General features: G+C 43.8%; 1 protein-coding gene across 2 annotated transcripts in view; it reads right to left on the bottom strand.

Annotated features, from left to right (window-relative positions):
• Window positions 1-19,046, bottom strand: part of LOC143805363 (ficolin-1-A-like) — a 42,660-nt gene extending 23,614 nt beyond the window's left edge. Inside the window, exons 1-3 of one of the 2 annotated variants that reach the window (XM_077284611.1) lie at window positions 18,942-19,046; window positions 9,685-9,789; window positions 926-988 (exon numbers count right to left, since the gene is read on the bottom strand). In XM_077284611.1, the coding sequence (XP_077140726.1) occupies window positions 926-988; window positions 9,685-9,789; window positions 18,942-19,020 (247 nt within the window). In that variant the 5' untranslated portion in view covers window positions 19,021-19,046. The remainder of the gene's footprint in view (window positions 1-925; window positions 989-9,684; window positions 9,790-18,941) is intronic. The other variant, XM_077284612.1, reaches the window with a different exon arrangement.
• Window positions 19,047-22,316: the final 3,270 nt, after the last annotated feature.

The raw sequence follows: 22,316 nt of genomic DNA, 5'->3' as shown, positions 1-22,316 counted from the left end.
GGCATTTCCACTGAAGTTGAATCAGCCCGTAATTTGATTTTCCACTTTGATTTTGAGTATCATTCCATATTCAGACCTCCATGGGACATTCATTTTGATTTACATTGATCATTTTTAGGTTTTATTCTTCTCAACGCATTCCACTATGTAATGAATAAAGATTTGCAACTGGAATATTTAATTCAGTCATATCTAGGATGTGGGATTTTAGTGTTCCCTTTATTTTGTTGAGCAGTGTATAATTATATACAGGAGATGCCCAGGTTATTCCGGCTGTATATGTATAATTATAAACAAGAGATGCCCATGTTATACCAGCTGTACATGTATAATTATATACAGGAGATGCCCAGGTTATACAGCTGTAGATACAGAATTATATACAGAGGATGCCCAGGTTACACCGGCTAGACATGTATAATTATATACAAGAGATGCTCAGGTTAGACCAGTTGTATATGTATAATTATATACAGGAGATGCCCAGGTTATACCGGCTGTACATGTATAATTATATACAGAAGATGCCCAGGTTATTCTGGCTGTACATATAGAATTATATACAAGAGATGCCCAGGTTATACCAGCTGTACATATATAATTATATACAGGAGATGCTCAGGTTATACCAGCTGTAGATATATACAGGCGATGCTCAGGTTATACCAGCTGTACATATATAATTATATACAGGAGAAGCCAAGATTATACCGGCTGTACAAATATAATTATCTACAGGAGATGGCCAGGTTATACCAGCTGTACACATATAATTACATACAGGAGATACTCGGGTTATACCAGCTGTACACATATAGTTATATACAGGAGATGCCCAGGTTGTACCAACTTTCTCCACATCATTATATATAAGTTGCTGGCTGTTTTTCTCTCTCTGAGGAATATAAAATAGTGATTTTTGTACCTTTATCTCCTTTAACCCCTTGTGGACCCATTTTCCCTGGGATTCCTGGTGTCCCGCTCTCCCCTAGGATTAGAAGAAACAATGTCAGATTTTATCTAATTTTCTGCTGAATCCTGGAAGGTTTAAAGAGGTTTCCAGCTTTAAAATGTTTGTTTACCGTGTTAAATATTAATAAACTAGATGGTGGCCCGATTCTAACGCTTCGGGTATTTTAGAATATGCATGTAGTTTATTTATGAAGATTTCAGAATAATGCAATGAATACACAGGATTCAAATCCCGCGCAAATTCGCGGCCAGACGGCGTCTCGCTGATTGTTCGTCGCCGGCCGTAGTATATAGCCCAGCCCACGTAGTATATAGCACAGCCTACATAGTATATAGCACAGTGACGTAGTATATAACACAGCCCACGCAGTATATAACACAGCCCACGTAGTATATAACACAGCCACATAGTATTTAGCACAGCCACGTAGTATATTGCACAGCTACGTAGTATATAGCACAGCGATGTAGTATATAACACAGCCTGCGCAGTATATAACACAGCCCACACAGTATATAACACAAGCCACGTAGTATATTGCACAGCCACGCAGTATATAACAGCCCACGTAGTATATAGCGCAGTGACGTAGTATATAAGACAGCCCACGCAGTATATAAGACAGCCCACGCAGTATATAGGACAGCCCACACAGTATATAACACAGCCCACGTAGTATATAGCAGTGTGGGCACCATATCCCAGTTAAAAAAAACCCATTAAAATAAAAAATAATTATATACTCACCTTCCGGCGACCTCCGGATCGAGTCCAGGCCTTTAGCGATGCTCCTCGCGACGCTCCGTTCCCAGTAATGCCTTGCGGTAATAACCCGTGATCATGTAGTAGTCTCGCGAGACCGCTACGTGATCTCGAGTCATTGCCGCAATGCATTCTTGGGACCGGAGCGTCGCGAGGAGCGGGAAAGGCTGCCGCGGACACCAGAAGGTGAGAATATAAAGTATTTTTTTTTTAAATTATTTTTAACAATATACAGTCATGTCCAAAAGTATTCACACCCCTGCAATTCTGTCAGATAATACTCAGTTTCTTCCTGAAAATGATTGCAAACACAAATTCTTTGGTATTATTATCTTCATTTAATTTGTCTTAAATGAAAAAACACAAAAGAGAATGAAGCAAAAATCAAAACATTGGGGCGTGGCTATGTAGCCGAGGAAGAAGGACGCATCTCACAAGAGCTCCATATATCCTGAGCCTATCCTGCCGTATACAGTGTACGTGACCGAGCGGTACCGACTGGGACTGGAACCCCATATCCTTGGGAACCCTGTGGACCCTCTGGGAGGCTATTGTGGAGATCCGAGAAGCCGGGAGCTGCGGGAGCCGAAGCGGTCAGGAGACTCCACGTGCAGCGGCGGCCATTTTCAGAGCGCGCGCCCGGGAATACAGGACATGGCGCTGTCTTCTGCTGGAGCCAGGCTCCTTCCTCTGGGAGGTGGCGGTAATCGTACCGCACTAGTGAGAGCTGCGGAACGCCTGCATACAGGAACTGGGAGAACCAAGGTGAACGGCGATACGGGCCTGGGGCAGCGGATACTAACACAGCGCACGCCCTAACAGGAAGGGAAGTTGTGCTCCTAATTATATCAGCGGTGCTGGGAAGGTGAGCGCATACCTGAGGAAAATAGGGGTGGTGCGGTGTGTGCCCTGAGAGATTGGGTCCTGCACCCCCCTATCGGGTGGACACCTTACTTACCAACGCCATAACATCAGAGGGATTAACCCTCTCCCTGCCACTCCCCCGGTGGTGACTGTGAAACCGCATAGTTTGTGTATTGAAGCGGTCATCTCTATAAATCTTACAATTTAAATCGCTTGTCTAGTGATCTCTTGAAATATAGTCCTGTGCTTAACAATACGGGACCAGAGATTGAGGTTCAGCTTTCCATAATTACCACTGAGATCGCTTTGTGGAATCCCCTTTTGTCTGCCCACCATGCAGCACTCTAAAGGAGCAGCGGCTGCTGAAAAACTAAGGAAATACGCCAAGGATGATCCTCCTGATAATGTGCGCAATCTTAGAAATAATCCTGCACCATCTCAGCGCAAGGGCCATCCCTCTGACAGTACCGAGGAGGGAGAACAAGATGAACTGACTCTTAGCCTGCATTAACTGCTCGGATGCCTGTTTATCTCCCTCACTAGATCATCTCTTACGGAGAAAATAGAGGATGTGCATACTGAAGTGGGCCGCCTGCGACATGATATGCAAGCTATGAGAGGTTGAAACGAGGGTGTCTCATATAGAAGATACTATCACTCCTATGGAGGCTAAACTGACAAAAGCTGCTGGCTCCGTAAATGTTTGGAAGCAAAAGGCAGATGATTTGGAAAATAGACTATGCCGCAACAATATTCGAATTATCGGTCTCCCGGAGCGATGTATATATATGTATGACCTGGAACATACAAGGTTTTAAAACCCACCTAAAGAAAATCAAGGTATTTTCGCAGATAAAAAGATATCACCCTCAAGTTGTAGCACTAATAGAGACACACTTAACGAGGGACACGGCTCGATGTATGCAAAAACCGTGGGTACAATGGTCTTTACATGCCTTTCACACTAGCTACTCAAGAGGGGTCTCTCTGCTGATACACAAGGAGGTTAGGTGGGAGGCCAGAGAGGCGAGGTGTGATCCAGAGGGCCGTTTTGTCTTTGTGCATGCATGCATTAATTAATTCACGAGAATATGTGATATTGTGTATCTATAACCCCCCCTGCTAACATGTCGGTCCTCCGCATGGCGCTGGGCTTCTCCTTAAAATATCCGGACGCTAACGTTATTTGTATGGGGGACTTTAATCAAGTTATGAATCATTCCATGGACAGATTGAGACTGGGCGACGCAGCTTCTGGGGGAATTGTTACCTCAACCCCCCTCTCAATTGGCACTGTTTATGGATGGTAGTGGTTGGATGGACTTATGGAGAATGAGTCATCCAGAGGTTAGGGGGTATACTTTCCACTCATCTACTAAGCAATCTTTATCTCGAATAGACTATATATTTGGGTCGGGTGGTTTGGCATTATGGGTAGATAGTATTGAACATGGTAATCGAGGGATCTCAGACCATAGACCGATTATTCTTAAACTTAAATACGGGCAGTCCGATAATAATAATAGATCTTGGAAATTGAACCCCTTCTGGTTAAAATTAATAGACTCTAGTGATAGGACAGTTGACCAGTTACATTTTTTTATTTTAACACATCCGGAACCCCAGAACCTTGGTTTCTTTTGGGATACCCTGAAGGCAAACTTGAGGGGATGTTTATCCTCTACCATTTCCTATATCAAGAGGGTAACGGCGAGGGAAGATGATGAAGTAGAGCAAAGATTGAAGGACTCAGAGGCCACATATATAGCTAATCAGACCAGCAGTAACAGAATTGAATGGCTTACTTCCCAGAGGCTATATACCCAACATGCAGACGTTAAGTCGAAACACAAACTATTCTTTACCCGTCAGTCCTACTTTGAGCTGGGGAATCAGGCCAGTACACTCCTAGCCTTCTTAGTGCGCCAACATAACACCTCCAACACAATATTGCAGATCCGTGTATCCGATGGCTCATTAGTATCCTCTACTGATGAAATACTTCAGGGTTTTTACGATTATTATAATTCATCATACAAGTCTAGTAGTGGTTTTGATGTTTATGAATGTTTAGATTACTTATCGGATATAACGTTCCCCTCACTGAGCCCATCCCAACAAGCCTTTATGGAGGCTGAATTTACTCTGGAAGAGGTGGAACATGCTATGGCGGACATGGCTACTGGGAAGGCCCCGGGACCTGATGGGTTTCCCATTGAATTCTATAGGAAATACCGAGACAAATTAGCACCCATCCTACTGAAGGTACTCAGGGGAATATGGGAAGGAGAGTCTGTGCCTGAAACGTTTTATGATGCCAACATTATTGTGCTCAGGAAAGAGGGGAAAGATCCTCTAGACTGTGGATCGTATTCACCAATATCTTTAGTGAACGTGGATTACAAAATCTTTACTAAAATTCTGGCTACCAGGCTGAATACGATTATATTAGATCTCATACACCCGGACCAAACTGGTTTTATGCCTGGGAAAAGTACTTCCATTAATATTAGACGGGTTCAATCGGTCATTCAATATAGTTCTCTAGAACCGGATAATAAATGGGCATTGGCTTCGCTGGACGCAGCCAAGGCTTTTGATTCCCTTGAGTGGTCCTTCCTTTTTGCATGTTTGCGGAAATACGGTTTTGGGGACAAATTTCTAAGAGGGATAGGTACATTATACGCGAAGCCTGGGGCGCGTATGGTGGTAAATGGCTCTATGTCTGTACCGTTCTCTTTATATAGAGGAACTCGCCAGGGATGCCCTCTCTCCCCGGCTTTATTCGCCTTGGCGATAGAGGCTTTGGCAATACGGATGAGGTCCTCTGTAGACATCAAAGGGATACATATTGCGGATCGAGTGGACATTATTGGTCTTTATGCTGATGATATGGTGGTGTTTATGGACCAAACAGAATATACATTACCAAAAGTAATAACGATGATCGATAAATTTAGTAAATTCTCTGGTCTCTACATAAATTGGGATAAATCTGCCCTGATGCCCCTCTCCCATGCCCCAATGTCATGCCTCGAAACTCTCTCACTATTGCCCATCGTCTCCAATTTTAAATATCTGGGAATACATATGTCTCAACGCAGTCAATTAGATTTACATCTTAATATCTACCCACTACTGGACTTGGTTAGATCCAAATTTGCTACTTGGGATAAACTCCCACTCTCGGTGGCTGGTCGTATCAATTTGATCAAAATGATACTGCTCCCTAAATTGAGCTACTGCTTTCAGCATAGCGCTGTCTTAATACCTAAATCTTTCTTTGCAACCCTAAACTCCTGTCCTGGCCGCACCTTCTACTGTATGCGGTCACGTGGGGCCGCTCATTTACAGTAATGAATATGCGGTTCCACCCCTATGGGAGGCGGAGCCGCATATTCATGACTGTAATCGGCGGCCCCACGTGACCACATACAGTAGAAGGTGCGGCCAGGACAGGAAGCAGCGACAGCCAACGAGGGAGGCGGGTGAGTATTTTCAGAACAGCGGGGGGGGGGCGCACAGGGGGTGGGGACATGGAGCTTTATTTTAAACACGAAATACCACTAAAAAGATGGATTATTCATATGTTCTTTACAGCAAACGCTGCTGCACAGAAGATATGAATCGCGGCTTCAGCACCATGTGGGGGGGACAGTGCTTACTGGAGCGCTGTCTCCTGCACGGCACATGGAGAACGTCCGTGTGCGGTACGTGTTTTACACGGACCCATTGACTTTAATGGGTCCGTGTAATACGTGCGCTCCCACGAACACTGACATGTCTCCGTGTTTGGCACACAGAGACACGGTCCGCAAAAAATCAATGACATCTGCACAGATGCATTGATTTTAATATGTCTACGTGTGTCAGTGGCTCCGGTACGTGAGGAAACTGTCACCTCACGTACCGGAGCCACTGACGTGTGAAACCGGCCTAATAGGAATTCTTAATTCGCAAGGCCCTCAAGGACTTATTTCCTCTTTATACACTTATCTATTATCCATAGGTGGGGGATCTATTATAGACTCAATTAGGGGGAAATAGGGGAGGCTCCTTCCAGATACACTGGGAGAAGAATGGGATGATATCTTGGAATCTCCAACTAAAGTTTCCCCATCAGTCAATAATAGGATGACCCAATTATACATCATATATCAATCCTATTTGACCCCGACTCGTCTCTTTAAAATGGGTCGTCTCCACTCATCAGACTGCTTGAGGTGTCACTCCAATGATGCGGATTTCATTCATATGATCTGGAAATGTCCTGTTATTTTTCATTATTGGAAAGAGGTGACGACATTATTGACATCCTTGTTGTCGATCCCTGTCCCACTTGAGCCATTGATATGTTTATTTGGGGTGTGGGACGCGGAAGCCTGGGACCATTATACTGGGATTTTTCTAAGGGAGACACTGTTCATGGCGCGAAAGGTGCTGGCACTGCGGTGGATGGGTGGTTCTTGTCCATCTCTCAGAGCATGGATTGATTTAGTGAATTCAATTATCCCGTATGAGCGGACATTGTATCAAAATATAGGATGTCCAGCTAAATTTGAGAAAATATGGGGAAGATGGAACTCCTCCGGCCTACTTTATAAGTTGTAATAACTCAGTATATGCGTAAGAAGTGGGGTGTATGACTTTGGAGACGTTACCTACTTGCAAGGTGGAATTTATATAGAATTCTCCTTTTGGCGGCGCTATATTAGTTCTAGAGGTTTTATTAGAAGTTATTGTAGTTAAGGTTATAAAATAGGATATTAATGATCAACATGCACCGTTTGTTGCCTTTGTAATACTTTAGACATGACAATGCATAGTAATTATCTGTAATTTATGGATAATGATGGATACAAAGCAAATGTGTGTATGATTTATTCTGCAATTAATAAACGAATCTAAAAAAAAAAAATCAAAACATTGATCATTTCACACAAAACTCCAAAAATGGGCCAGACAAAAGTATTGGCACCCTCAGCCTAATACTTGGTTGCACAGCCTTTAGCCAAAATAACTGCGACCAACCGCTTCCGGTAACCATCAATGAGTTTCTTACAATGCTCTGCTGGAATATTAGACCAATCTTCTTTGGCAAACTGCTCCAGGTCCCTGATATTTGAAGGGTGCCTTCTCCAAACTGCCATTTTTAGATCTCTCCACAGGTGTTCTATGGGATTCAGGTCTGGACTCATTGCTGGCCACCTTAGAAGTCTCCAGTGCTTTCTCTCAAACCATTTTCTAGTGCTTTTTGAAGTGTGTTTTGGGTCATTGTCCTGCTGGAAGACCCATGACCTCTGAGGGAGACCCAGCTTTCTCACACTGGGCCCTACATTATGCTGCAAAATTTGTTGGTAGTCTTCAGACTTCATAATGCCATGCACACGGTCAAGCAGTCCAGTGCCAGAGGCAGCAAAGCAACCCCAAAACATCAGGGAACCTCCGCCATGTTTGACTGTAGGGACCGTGTTCTTTTCTTTGAATGCCTCTTTTTTTCTCCTGTAAACTCTATGTTGATGCCTTTGCCCAAAAAGCTCTACTTTTGTCTCATCTGACCAGAGAACATTCTTCCAAAACGTTTTAGGCTTTTTCAGGTAAGTTTTGGCAAACTCCAGCTTGGCTTTTTTATGTCTCGGGGTAAGAAGTGGGGTCTTCCTGGGTTTCCTACCATACAGTCCCTTTTCATTCAGACACCGATGGATAGTAAGGGTTGACACTGTTGTACCCTCGGACTGCAGGGCAGCTTGAACTTGTTTGGATGTTAGTCGAGGTTCTTTATCCAACATCCGCACAATCTTGCGTTGAAATCTGTTGTCAATTTTTATTTTCCGTCCACATCTAGGGAGGTTAGCCACAGTGCCATGGGCTTTAAACTTCTTGATGACACTGCGCACGGTAGACACAGGAACATTCAGGTCTTTGGAGATGGACTTGTAGCCTTGAGATTGCTCATGCTTCCTCACAATTTGGTTTCTCAAGTCCTCAGACAGTTCTTTTGTCTTCTTTCTTTTCTCCATGCTTAATGTAGTACACACAAGGACACAGGACAGAGGTTGAGTCAACTTTAATCCATGTAAACTGGCTGCAAGTGTGATTTAGTTATTGCCAACACCTGTTAGGTGCCACAAGTAAGTTACAGGTGCTGTTAATTACACAAATTAGAGAAGCATCACATGATTTTTCGAACAGTGCCAATACTTTTGTCCACCCCCTTTTTTATGTTTGGTGTGGAATTATATCCAATTTGGCTTTAGAACAATTCTTTTTGTGTTTTTTTCATTTAAGACAAATTAAATGAAGATAATAATACCAGAGAATTTGTGTTTGCAATCATTTTCAGGAAGAAACTGAGTATTATCTGACAGAATTGCAGGGGTGTGAATACTTTTGGCCATGACTGTATGTTTTTACTTTTGATGCTGCATAGGCAACATCAATAGTAAAAAGTGAAGGGGTGTTTAAATCCCACCCCAATATCGCTGATCAGTCAGCGACCCGGGATTTCCGCGACAGACAGAGAGATGGAAGTTACAGACAAACAGACGGAAGTACCCCTTAGACAATTATATATATAGATGATTACAATACAGATAGTTTGAGTCTACTGTAGAAGGTGCCATTCCATGGTTATATCTTCTGATCTCTCCTCATCGTACGGCCTCCAGGTTTAAGTCCAGCATAGAACAGTGTCTACCTGTGACAGGAGTTGTGCAGGGGGGGGGGGGGCTGGCTTAGCTATTGAGATGTGCAGCCAGCCCCTTCACATCCAGCCTCAGTCATTTGCTAATACAGGAAATGGTTCCTCTGGGCCGAGCACAAATCAGAAATTGATCAGGAATCTGAGCTTGTAGCTGTGCGCCAGCCACCGTTCAAATAATAAATTAAGTTAAGCATTTTATGCACATGTAAGGAGATGGACAAGCGAGAAGATTCACACAGTAATGTCTAACCAAGTCTGCAAGCGAGTATCGCCATCTGCTAGTCAAAAATGATAAGAAAAGAGAGCAGAGAGAATCACATTATCAGGAACTGAAGAGTAAAGTGCATGTTAAAAGATGAAAATGTTACAAATAATCAAATACCTTTAGATCCGGCAGGTCCTGGGGGTCCAGGAGGTCCCGAGGTTCCTGGACATCCTCTTAAAATGGTCAACTTATCTGATCCTCCAACCCCGATCACCTTTATATCTGTGGAGTGAAGAGGAAAAGAATAGAAAATGTTTTTGAATGCCAAGGAAAAGATATATATCTTGGTACCGTGTTAGCCAGTAGATAGAAAAATATTTAGAATTGAGAGTCCTCAGTGGTTGATACCTTTTAATGGCTAACTGAAAAGATGGTAACAAATTGCAAGCTTTCGAGACTACACAGGTCTCTTCATCAGGCATAGCCTAATACAAATTCTGAAGAATCACATATTTATGCACAACATAGCACAGAAAAAAAACAAAAACAAAAAAAAACATGGATAAGATAGGTGACATGAAGCAGAATTACCATGAGTGATAAACAGTTATGTCCATAAATATTGGTCCAGTTCTTAGATAAGGAATGTTTTATTGTCCTCTGATTGGGGTCGTCTGTTGTGATGACCCCTCATAGTCTGAGGGGCAAGTTCCTTAGTTGATGTAAAAAGACATAAATCCATGTGACACATTCATTCCACCACTAAGACAGTCAAAGGTCATCATCAGTTTATATTCCCAGACTCTTCTGTCTCTCTGAGTTTTGAAGTTACCTTTTAACACAAGTAATTTCATGTCCATAATGTTATGATTTGGGAGACAAAAATGTATTGCCACAGGTAGATCCATTCTTTTTTCTCTTATTGTGCGGCGGTGAGAATTAATTCTTGTTCTCAGTTTCTGCCCTGTCTCCCCCACATATAGACCCCCAGTTGGACATTTAGTACAAATAATTAGGTACACCACATTAGAAGTGATGCAGCTGAATGTACCTGGGATCTTGTAGTCCTGATGTGAATTGGGGATCTTTATCTTGTCCGTGGTCATTATAAATGGACAGGTTTTACATTTTTTCTGATTACAAGGAAAGGTTCCTGCAGCTGTTGGAGAGGACAGGGAGCTCTTGACAATGATGCTTCTTAGATTTGGGGGCTGTCTAAAACACAGTAGTGGGGGTCTGGAAAAATGAATTGTAATCGGGCATCTTTTTGTAGTAAACGTTGTAATTTCCGTGCAGCTCCCCTTAGCACCTCCAGATTTGGATTGTAGGTAACTACTAGAGGCACCCGGTTATTTTCTTCTTTAGCTTTGTAATGTAGCAGGTGATTCCTTGATATTCTGGTGGCTTTTGTAATCTGGTTTTCAATTGTTCTTGGATGGTAGCCCTGATTCAAAAAGGTCTTTCTGAGGCGACCAAGGTGTTCATCCCTATCCATTGGGTTGGAACATATACGATTGTATCTGATGGCTTGGCTGTAGACAATGGAGTTTTTTATGTGTTTTTGGATGGAAACGGTCCCATTTAAGGTATGTTGGATGGTCGATTGGCTTCTGATACAGGGATGTCTCTATTTTATTGCTCTGCAGCTTAATGATGGTGTCCAAAAAGTTAATTTCAGTGCAGGAGTAGTTGAGTGTCAAGTTGATAGTAGGATGAAATTGATTAAACTGTTCATGGAACGTCTTTAGCTGTGGCTCAGACTTCGGCCAGAAGATTAAAATGTCATCAATGTAGCGGTAGTACGCCAGAGGCCTGATGGAACATGAGGACAAAAAGTCGCTTTCAAGCTTGGCCATGAAAAGATTTGCATACTGTGGGGCCATTTTACTTCCCATCGCTGTGCCAGTCTCCTGTAGATAGATCTTCTTGTTAAATTCAAAGTAATTGTGGATGAGGATGAATTTTATAAGATTCACCACAGAATTTGCGTCAGTCCCTGTGTTTTCCAGGAAGAATTTGCAGGCATTTAAAATCCATCCTGGTGTGGGATATTGGAGTACAAAGATTCCACATCCATGGTGGCCAGGATGGTTCCTTCTGGTAGAGGACCTATTGCTGATAGTCTATTCAATAGGTCAGTTGTGTCCTGAATGAAGCTGGGTGTATCCTTTACCAGGGGTTTAAGAATACCCTCTACCCATCCAGATACCTGCTCAGTAAGGGTGCCCACACATGAAATAATTGGTCTTCCTGGATTTCCAGATTTGTGGATTTTGGGAAGCATGTAGAATGTCCCTGTTTTTGGACTTTCTGGTATCAGGTCATTGGCTCTTATGGATTCGTCGGGCAGACAAGATACCAACTTGTTTAATTCCTTGTAATAGTCCTGTGTAGGATCCGACTCCAATTTTTTGTAGTAGCGTGTGTCCATAAGTTGTCTGTTTGCTTCCCTCATATAGTCTGATGTGTTCATCATGACTATTGCACCACCCTTGTCAGCAGGTTTGAGGATTTCTTTGTTGGTTTTCAGAGACTGTATGGCTTTCTCTCCTGGGCACTGATGTTGGATGCTTGTCTCCTGTTAGTATCTATGATGGTGGATTTTATCAAATGTCTGAAGGAGTCTATAGATTTATCCAAATAAGGGTTGCGTCCAGGTGGAGGTGTCCAGTCTGACCTCTTCTTTGTTGTTAGAATCCATTTTCCTTCAGTCAAGGTGGGTTCTGAATCTTCTGTATCATTGAAATATTCCCTCAGGCGCAGTCTTCTGAAAAAAATGTTCCATATCACTGCAGAGTTCAGTTTTATCCAGGGCCTTAGTAGGACAAAATGAGAGTCCTCTGGAAAGCACGGGCAGCTCCACTTTGTTGGGCTTATAATCTGAGAGATTAATGACACAGTTAGATGCTTTTGTGTCTGGAATGGAGTGGTTGTCCAAGTTGTCAGGTTTTGGCTCTGAACCTTTCCTTGCAATCAGAAAAAATGTAAAACCTGTCCATTTATAATGACCACGGACAAGATAAAGTTCCCCAATTCACATCAGGACTACAAGATACCAGGTACATTCAGCTGCATCACTTCTAATGTGGTGTACCTAATTATTTGTACTAAATGTCCAACTGGCGGTCTGTATGTGGGGGAGACAGGGCAGAAACTGAGAACAAGAATGAATTCTCACCGCCACACAATAAGAGAAAAAAGAATGGATCTACCTGTGGCAATACATTTTTGTCTCCCAAATCATAACATTATGGACACGAAATTACTTGTGTTAAAAGGTAACTTCAAAACTCAGAGAGACAGAAGAGTCTGGGAATATAAACTGATGACGACCTTTGACTGTCTTAGTGGTGGAATGAATGTGTCACATGGATTTATGTCTTTTTACATCAACTAAGGAACTTGCCCCTCAGACTATGAGGGGTCATCACAACAGACCCAGACCCCAATCAGAGGACAATAAAACATTCCTTATCTAAGAACTGGCTCAACATTTATGGACATAACTGTTAATCACTCATGGTCATTCTGCTTCATGTCACCTATCTTATCCATGTTTTTGTTTGTTTTTTTTTTCTTTTTTTTTCTGTGATATGTTGTGCATAAATATCTGATTCTTCAGAATTTGGATTAGTCTATGCCTGATGAAGAGACCTGTGTAGTCTCGAAAGCTTGCAATTTGTTACCATCTTTTCAGTTAGCCATTAAAAGGTATCAACCACTGAGGACTCTCAATTCTAAAGAAAAAGATATGCATCTAATCCTATCCTTTGTGATACTGTCTGCTAAGCCATGTATCTAATCCCATTCTGTGTGCTACTCTCTGCTGAGCTGTGTATCTAATCAAATCCTGTGTGATACCGTCTGCTGAGCTGTGTAGCTAATCCTATCCTGTGTGATACTGTCTGCTGAGCCGTGTATCGAATCCTATCCTGTGTGATAGTCTGCTGAGCTGCGCATCTAATCCTACCCTGTGTGATACCGTCTGCTGAGCTGTGTATCTAATCCTATCCTGTGTGATACTGTGTGCTGAGCTGTGTATCTAATCCTATCCTGTGTGATACTGCCTGCTGAACTGTGTATCTAACCAAATCCTGTGTGATACTATCTGCTGAGCTGTGTATCTAACCAAATCCTGTGTGATACCATCTGCTGAGCTGCCTATCTAATGCAATCCTCAACTGTATGTAATACAGTCCTGTGGGATACCGCCTGCTGAGCTGTGTATCTAATCCAATCCTGTGTGATACTGTCTGCTGAGCTGTGTATCTAATACAATTCTGTGTGATACCGTCTGCTGAGCTGTGTATCTAGTCCTACCCTGTGTGATACTGTCTGCTGAGCTGTCTATCTAATCCTATCCTGTGTGATACTGTCTGCTGAGCTGTGTATCTAATCCAGTCATGTGTGATACTGTCTGCTGAGCTGTGTATCTAATCCAATCCTGTGTGATACTATCTGCTGAGCTGTGTATCTAATCCTATCCTGTGTGATACTGTCTGCTGAGCCGTCTATCTAATCCTATCATGTGTGATACCGTCTGCTGAGCTGTGTATCTAATCCTATGATGTGCGATACCGTCTGCTGAGCTGTGTATCTAATCCTATTATGTGAGATACTGTCTGCTGAGCTGTGTATCTAATCCTGTCCTGTGTGATACTGTCTGCTGAGCTTTGTATCTAATAAAATTCTGTGTGATACCGTCTGCTGAGCTGTGTAGCTAATCCTATCCTGTGTGATACTGTCTGCTGAGCCGTGTATCTAATCCTATCCTGAGTGATACAGTCTGCTGAGCTGCGTATCTAGTCAAATCCCGTGTGATACCGTCTGCTAAGCTGTGAATCTAATCCTATCCTATGTGATACTGTGTGCTGAGCTGTGTATCTAATCCTATCCTGTGTGATACCATCTGCTGAGCTGTGTATCTAATCCTATTATGTGCAATACCATCTGCTGAGCTGTGTATCTAATCCTGTCCTGTGTGATACTGTCTGCTGAGCTGTGTATCTGATACAATCCTGTGAGATACCATCTGCTGAGCTGTGTATCTAATAAAATTCTGTGTGATACCGTCTGCTGAGCTGTGTAGCTAATCCTATCCTGTGTGATAGGCCATGTGCACACGTTCAGTATTTTTCGCGTTTTTTCGCTATAAAAACGTGATAAAAACGCGAAAAAAAACGCTAACATATGCCTCCCATTATTTTCAGTGTATTCTGCATTTTTTGTGCAAAAATGTAGCCTTTTTTTCCGTGAAAAAATCGCATCGCGGAAAAAAAAGCAACATGTTCATTAAAATGCGGAATTGCAGGGGATTCCACACACCTAGGAGTGCACTGATCTGCTTACTTCCCGCACGGGGCTGTGCACACCATGCGGGAAGCAGATTATGTGCGGTTGGTACCCAGGGTGGAGGAGAGGAGACTCTCCTCCACGGACTGGGCACCATATAATTGGTAAAAAAAAAAGAATTAAAATAAAAAATAGTCATATACTCACCTTCGATGTCTTCCCGCCTCTCCGCTGCATGCTGCCGCTTCGGTTTCTATAGCTGGTGTGCGGTGAAGGACCTGCGATGACGTCGCGGTCTTGTGATTGGTCGAGACCGGTCATGTGACCGCTCACGTGACCGCGACGTCATGGAAGGTCCTGAACCACACCGGCATCTATAGGAACAGACGCCTGCAGGTGAGTATAACCATTTTTTTTATTTTTTTTATTATTTTTAAACATTCTATCTTTTACTATAGATGCTGCATAGGCTGCATCTATAGTAAAAAGTTGGTCACACTTGTCAAACGCTATGTTTGACAAGTGTGACCAACCTGTCAGTCAGTTTTCCAAGCGATGCTACAGATCGCTTGGAAAACTTTAGCATTCTGCAAGCTAATTACGCTTGCAGAATGCTAAAAAAACGCGAAAAAAACGGAAAAAAAACGAAAAAAAAAAATGCGGATTTCTTGCAGAAAATTTCCGGTTTTCTTCAGGAAATTTCTGCAAGAAATCCGGACGTGTGCACATACCCATACTGTCTGTTGAGCCGTGTATCTAATCCTATCCTGTGTGATAGTCTGCTAAGCTGTGTATCTAATCCTACCGTGTGATATCGTCTGCTGAGCTGTGTATCTAATCCTATCCTGTGTGATCCTGTGTGCTGAGCTGTGTATCTAATCCTATCTTGTGTGATACAGTGTGCTGAACTGTATATCTAACCAAATCCTGTGTGATACCGTCTGCTGAGCTGTGTATCTAATCCAATCCTGTGTGATACTGTCTGCTGAGCTGTGGATCCAGTGGCGGATTATAATGAGGTCAATCAGGGCAGCAGCCCAGGGTTCAGTGGTGTGGGGGGGCCCTGGGCAACTGCTCAGATTGCCCGCCCGCCATCAGGGCATTACTGCCCTCACTGGCGTATGGGCCCGGTGGGCAGAGGGGGCCCGCTTAGGGCCCCATCTCATCTGCTCACCAGGCCCCTACCAGCGCTGCAGCAGTTTAACGCTATTGATGTGCGGGCGCGCGCCCGCACGTCAATAGTTAACAACCGCCAGCCAATTGGAGGCTGGCAGCTGACGTCAGCCGCAGCGCGCACGTCGCCGGCGTCTGATGTCATTGTCAGTCGCTGGCAAGTGCGCGCTGCTGGAGGGAGCTTCGCCGAAGGAGCGCGGACAGGTGAGTAGAACTCGTTATTGTTTTTTTTATTGCGAACGGCAATCCGAGGGGCCCGGGCCAGAATGCTGGACACTGGGGGCAATATGCTGGACACACTGGGGGCAATATGCTGCACACACTGGGGGCAGATTGCTGGAGACACTGGGGCAGATTGCTGGACACACTGGGGCAATATGTTGGACACACTGGGGGCAGGATGCTGGACAAACTGGGGGCAGAATGCTGGACAAACTGGGGGCAATATGCTGGAGAGACACTGTGGGAAATATGCTGGACACACTGGGGGCAAAATGCTGGACACACTGGGGGCAACATGCAGGACACACTGGGGCAGATTGCTGGACACACTGGGGACAATATGCTGGACACACTGGGGGCAGATTGCTGGAGACACTGGGGCAGATTGCTGGACACACTGGGGGCAATATGCTGCACACACTGGGGGAAGATTGCTGGAGACACTGGGGGCAGATTGCTGGAGCCACTGGGGCAGATTGCTGGAGACACTGGGGCAGATTGCTGGACACACTGGGGGCAGAATGCTGGACAAACTGGGGGCAATATGTTGGACACACTGGGGTAATATGCTGGAGACACTGGGGGCAGTATGCTGAACACACTGGGGCAGAATGCTGGACACACTGGGGGCAATATGCTGGAGACACTGGGGGCAGAGATGCTGGACACACTGGGGGCAGAATGCTGGACAAACTGGGGGCAATATGCTGGACACACTGGGGCAGAATGCTGGGCACACTGGGGGCAATATGCTGGACACACTGGGGGCAGAATGCTGGACAAACTGGGGGCAATATGCTGGACACACTGGGGGCAATATGCTGGACACTGGGGGCAATATGCTGGACACACTGGGGCAGAATGCTGGACACACTGGGGGCAATATGCTGGACACACTGGAGGCAGAATGCTGGACAAACTGGGGGCAATATGCTGGAGACACTGGGGCAGATTGCTGGACACACTGGAGGCAATATGCTGGACACACTGGGGGCAGAGATGCTGGACACACTGGGGGCAGGACTGGAGACACAGGGCAGAATGTAGATACGGGGCATGATTGGAGACACGGGGCAGAATGAAAGACATGGGGCAGTATTGGAGACAGATCGTGCAGGATCATGGCGCAGGATGGAGACGATGGAGACAGATGGGGCAGGATGGGGAGATCATATGGGGCAGGACTGGATACTCATGAGGGCAGGATGGGAGAACATATGGCTGACGCCAGGAATGAGATACACGGGGCCAGGATGGGGAATATTATTACCATAGGGGCTAATTATGGGATATTATTCCTGCAGTGAGGTATTTATTTTATTTTTTGAGGACACTCTTTTAAATGGGGGGGGGGGGGGTGCGGTCCTGTCACTGTGTAGAGTGACACTATGTTGCCTCTATTTCTTCATGTGGTGTAATATGGAAGTTGGGAAAAATTAAGTAATGTGTTCCACAAGCGGAGCTCGAGATAACTGTGTTATTTCCTGCAGAGACGAGTCCTGGCTGGATGAAGAGATGGCGGTCTGTGCTGGATGAAAGATGAAGGACTTCACCTAGAGACGTCACTGGTGAGTCAGTGTTACCTATACACTGACACTATACACTGTATACTACATACTGAACTGAAGGGTAAATTGACTAGATCAATGGATGTTTGACAGGTTATAATTTCACACAGCAACTATTTTTCTGGAATAATCTGGTTCAGGGATATGATGACCCTGTCGCATGTCCCTGTCACATGACCCCGTCACATGACCAGGGGGCCCACAGTGTCTGAAAAGCCCGGGCCCTGGCTACCCTTAATCCACCCCTGTGTGTATCTAATCCAATCTTGTGTGATACCATCTGCTGAGCTGTGTATCTAATACAATTCTGTGTGATACCGTCTGCTGAGCTGTGTATCTAATCCTACCGTGTGATACCGTCTGCTGAGCTGTGTATCTAATCCTATCCTGTGTGATACTGTCTGCTGAGCTGTGTATCTAATCCTATCATGTGTGATACTGTCTGCTGAGCCATGTATCTAATCCTATCCTGTGTGATGCTGTCTGCTGAGCTGTGTATCTAATCCTATCCTGTGTGATAATGTCTGCTGAGCTGTGTATCTAATCCTACCCTGTGTGATACTGTCTGCTGAGCTGTGTATCTAATCCTATCCTGTGTGATACTGTCTGCTGAGCTGTGTATCTAATCCAGTCCTGTGTGATACTGTCTGCTGAGCTGTGTATCTAATCCAATCCTGTGTGATACCGTCAGCTGAGCTGTGTATCTAATCCTATTCTGTGTGATACTGTCTGCTGAGCCGTGTATCTAATCGTATCACGTGTGATACTGACTGCTGAGCTGTGTATCTAATCCTATCCTGTTTGATACTGTCTGCTGAGCTGTGTATCTAATGCTATCATGTGTGATACTGTCTGTTGAGCACTAAACGTAACTGTAAAATGTAGCCATTAATTGTTGAATGAGAACTGTCCACACTGAAGCCTGCAATACCATCTCTAGACACCAGAGGGCATGCTCAAACTGACCACATACAATGTATCAGGTGCTGCCTGCAGTGAATCATATTTGGGATTGTTTGTAATAATCTGAACTATCAGGATCGCAGGGTTCAGGGGTCATTGGTGGTCGGGCCGGATGTGTGGCCAGATTATGGTAAAATGTCCACCTGTGATAAATATTGCTACATGAAATGAACTGTACAACTGCTGGGCTGATGTAATGAATATGAAAATAATTACCTGGACAGGAATCCTCACCGGAGCTTGTAGTTGTCAGACAGAGCAGGACGCACGCGATTGTTGGTATACGCCCCTTCATTGCTGCTTCCTTTCATCAGTAAACGCTCTGGGAGAAAATATTCCCACCTTATATAAAGCAACAATTTGTGCATTTAGCAGTTTCTGCATCAGCACATTTGTACCTTCCGCTGTTTCTCAATATTCGGTTCCTCATACCTGGAAGAAGTAATTTCTGCCACACGAAGCAAAAAAAAAAAGGCTAAATTCAAGAAACTACACGATTTTGGAGTTTCTGGAACTAAATGATGTATTAATAACATGCTGAGTGAGAAAACGTCAGTTTTGTTGCAGATTTCATCTTTCAGCAGAATCCTCAGAACTCAGATATTGTGGAAAATGCAATGACAAATGTAATTAAACTAAAGGTCCTTTTTAGTGATGAGCGAATATACTCGTTACTCGAGATTTCCCGAGCACGGTCGGGGGTCCTCAGAGTATTTTTTTGTGCTCGGAGATTTAGTTTTTCTTGCCGCAGCTGAATGATTTACATCTGTTAGCCAGCATAAGTACATGTGGGGGTTGCCTGGTTGCTAGAGAATCCCCATATGGCTGTCTTTTATATCCTTACTCACTGATCTCAGTTGTGTGATCACTCCACCATTACACTCATTTACTCCTGCATGAACAGTTTAATTCACAGAAATACTGAGAACCGGAGCTCTAAGAGCCCTGTGTGAATGGATCGTTAGTCGATCATGAAAACTGCAGATGAATTCTTTCTTAAAGGGAACCTGTCACCACGTTTTTGGAAGATGGGATAAAAATAGCGTTAAATAGGGGCAGAGGTGGGCATTACATTAGTGTGTTTGTTATGCGTTTATTACCCACCTAAGTTGCCGAAATACCTTTGCAAAGTCTCCGTTTTCGCCTGTCAATCAGGCTGGTCTGGTCAAAAGGGCGTGTTGTCTTTCCCCAGATTTTGCGTAGTTTTCCGTTGGTGGCGTATTGGTGTGCGCATGCTCAAGGTCCCGAATCCTCTGCCAGGGGATTTAAAAGAGCGCGCTGTTCGTTTTCATTGGTGATCGGTGGGCGCGGCCATCTTCCTTTGGCCGCGCGTGCGCAGAAGCGGCGCTCTGCTGGCCGTGGCTTCAGGAAAATGGCCGCCGCGATATCCATCTGCGCACGCGCGGCATCCCGCGGCCATTTTCCTGAAGCCGCGGCCAGCAGAGCGCCGCTTCTGCGCACGCGCGGCCAAAGGAAGATGGCCGCGCCCACCGATCACCAATGAAAACGAACAGCGCGCTCTTTTAAATCCCATGGCAGAGGATTCGGGACCTTGGGCATGCGCACACCACTACGCCACCAACGGAAAACTACGCAAAATCTGGGGGAAGACAACACGCCCTTTTGACCAGACCAGCCTGATTGACAGGCGAAAACGGAGACTTTGCAAAGGTATTTCGGCAACTTAGGTGGGTAATAAACGCATAACAAACACACTAATGTAATGCCCACCTCTGCCCCTATTTAACGCTATTTTTATCCCATCTTCCAAAAACGTGGTGACAGGTTCCCTTTAAGGGGAGTGGCAAAGGAGAGCCAAACCTCGGTTCTTTGGATGGGTCAGACCCCCAGTCATCAGGAAGTTATCCCGAAGCCCATAGATAGATAACTTCCAAACTTAAGACAATTTCTTTAAGCAGTGTTCTCATGTAGGATGACTAACTAATCTCCATAAGACAATACTTTGCTTTTAAAGGTTCTTACCTGCCTGATTTTCTAGTCCTTTCCCTGATTATTAATCTGGTGCCTCTCTTTAATAATAACCACAAGTCATCTCTAGTCAGTAATGTTTCCAAATTGGGGGACAATGAACTGCTTTATTTGTAAATCTGTTATCTTCATCATCACACATGGAGGATTCAAGGGAATCTGTCAGCAGCTTTTTGCTATGTAATCATGAAGACAGCAGCAGAAACACAGAATTCGGGGATATGTCTCTTATCAAGCTCTGTTGTTTTGTTTACAAACAATCATTGTTTTAGCACCAGAAGCTTATCACTGCTTGGACACAGCAGCCTGTGCCTTGTAGTCCAACACGCCCCCTCCTGTGATAAGCAGCTCATCGTCTATAGACATTGTCTATAGAGAGTCTGGGGTGGGCGGGGGAAAATTCTCAGTTCTGTTGCATTGCTAAATCTAAGAACTCCAATTGTGTCAGAACTGCTGCACCCAGTAATGTAAGTGAAACATTATTGGATTCTGGTTCTCTTTGCCTATATTACGCTGTTCTTAGATGAGATTCCCTTTAAAGGAAGAAAACAGAAACCAACCAAAAAGGTCACACAGAACAATACTAACAACAATGTGCTGCCTGCTCAGGATTGACTCCCAACATAAGCCAGCAGCTGTTGTATACTCCATTAATTTTCACTTGCATTACCAAATCAATATGACCATGGAAGACACTGATGCAAAATTGTTGGTACCCCTTACACCCAGAATATATATGAAAAGAATAACGCTCCTGAAGCCTCCGTCATGATGAACTCGCATCATTCTAACCTATACAGCAGTCATGGAGTAAACATTCTGGTTGTCACATCATGAGAGGTGATAGGTTTTAGACTACAACTCAATAATTTGTAACACTTAATGACATTTGAAAATGAATCCCAGTCAAAACTGCTGATACTCTCCAAAATTGAAATTGCCCAATCTGACGATTCTGCTTTTTTCTCTTGAAACATTTCCATTTTTGCCTTTTAGTGAATATATGTACAAGAATATAACTACTATAATACCGACCCTATGTACAAGAATAACTATTATAATACCGTCCCTATGTACAAGAATCTAACTTCTATAATACTGCCGCCTATGTACAAGAATATAACTACTATAACACTGCCTCCTATGTACAAGAATATAAGTACTATAATACTGCTCCCTATGTACAAGAATATAACTACTATAATACTGCCCCTATGTACAAGAATAGAACTACTATAATATTGCCCCGTATATACAAGAATATAACTACTATAATACATCCCCTCATGTACAAGAATATAACTACTATAATACTGCCCCTATGTACAAGAATATAACAACTATAATACTGCCCCCAATGTACAAGAATATAACTACTATAATACGTCCCCTATGTACAAGAATATAACTACTATAATACTGCCCCCTATGTACAAGAATATAACTACTAGAATACTGCCCCCTATGTACAAGAATATAACTACTAGAATACTGCCCCCTATGTACAAGAATATAACTACTATAATACTGTCCCCTATGTACAAGAATATACCTACTATAATACTGCTCCTATGTACAAGAATATAACTACTATAATATTGC

This window comes from Ranitomeya variabilis, chromosome 2, assembly GCF_051348905.1.
Source record: "Ranitomeya variabilis isolate aRanVar5 chromosome 2, aRanVar5.hap1, whole genome shotgun sequence".
Taxonomy (NCBI): Eukaryota; Metazoa; Chordata; class Amphibia; order Anura; family Dendrobatidae; genus Ranitomeya; species Ranitomeya variabilis.
The sequence above is the reverse complement of the archived record's forward strand: the minus strand, read 5'-3'. Positions and strand labels throughout refer to the sequence as shown.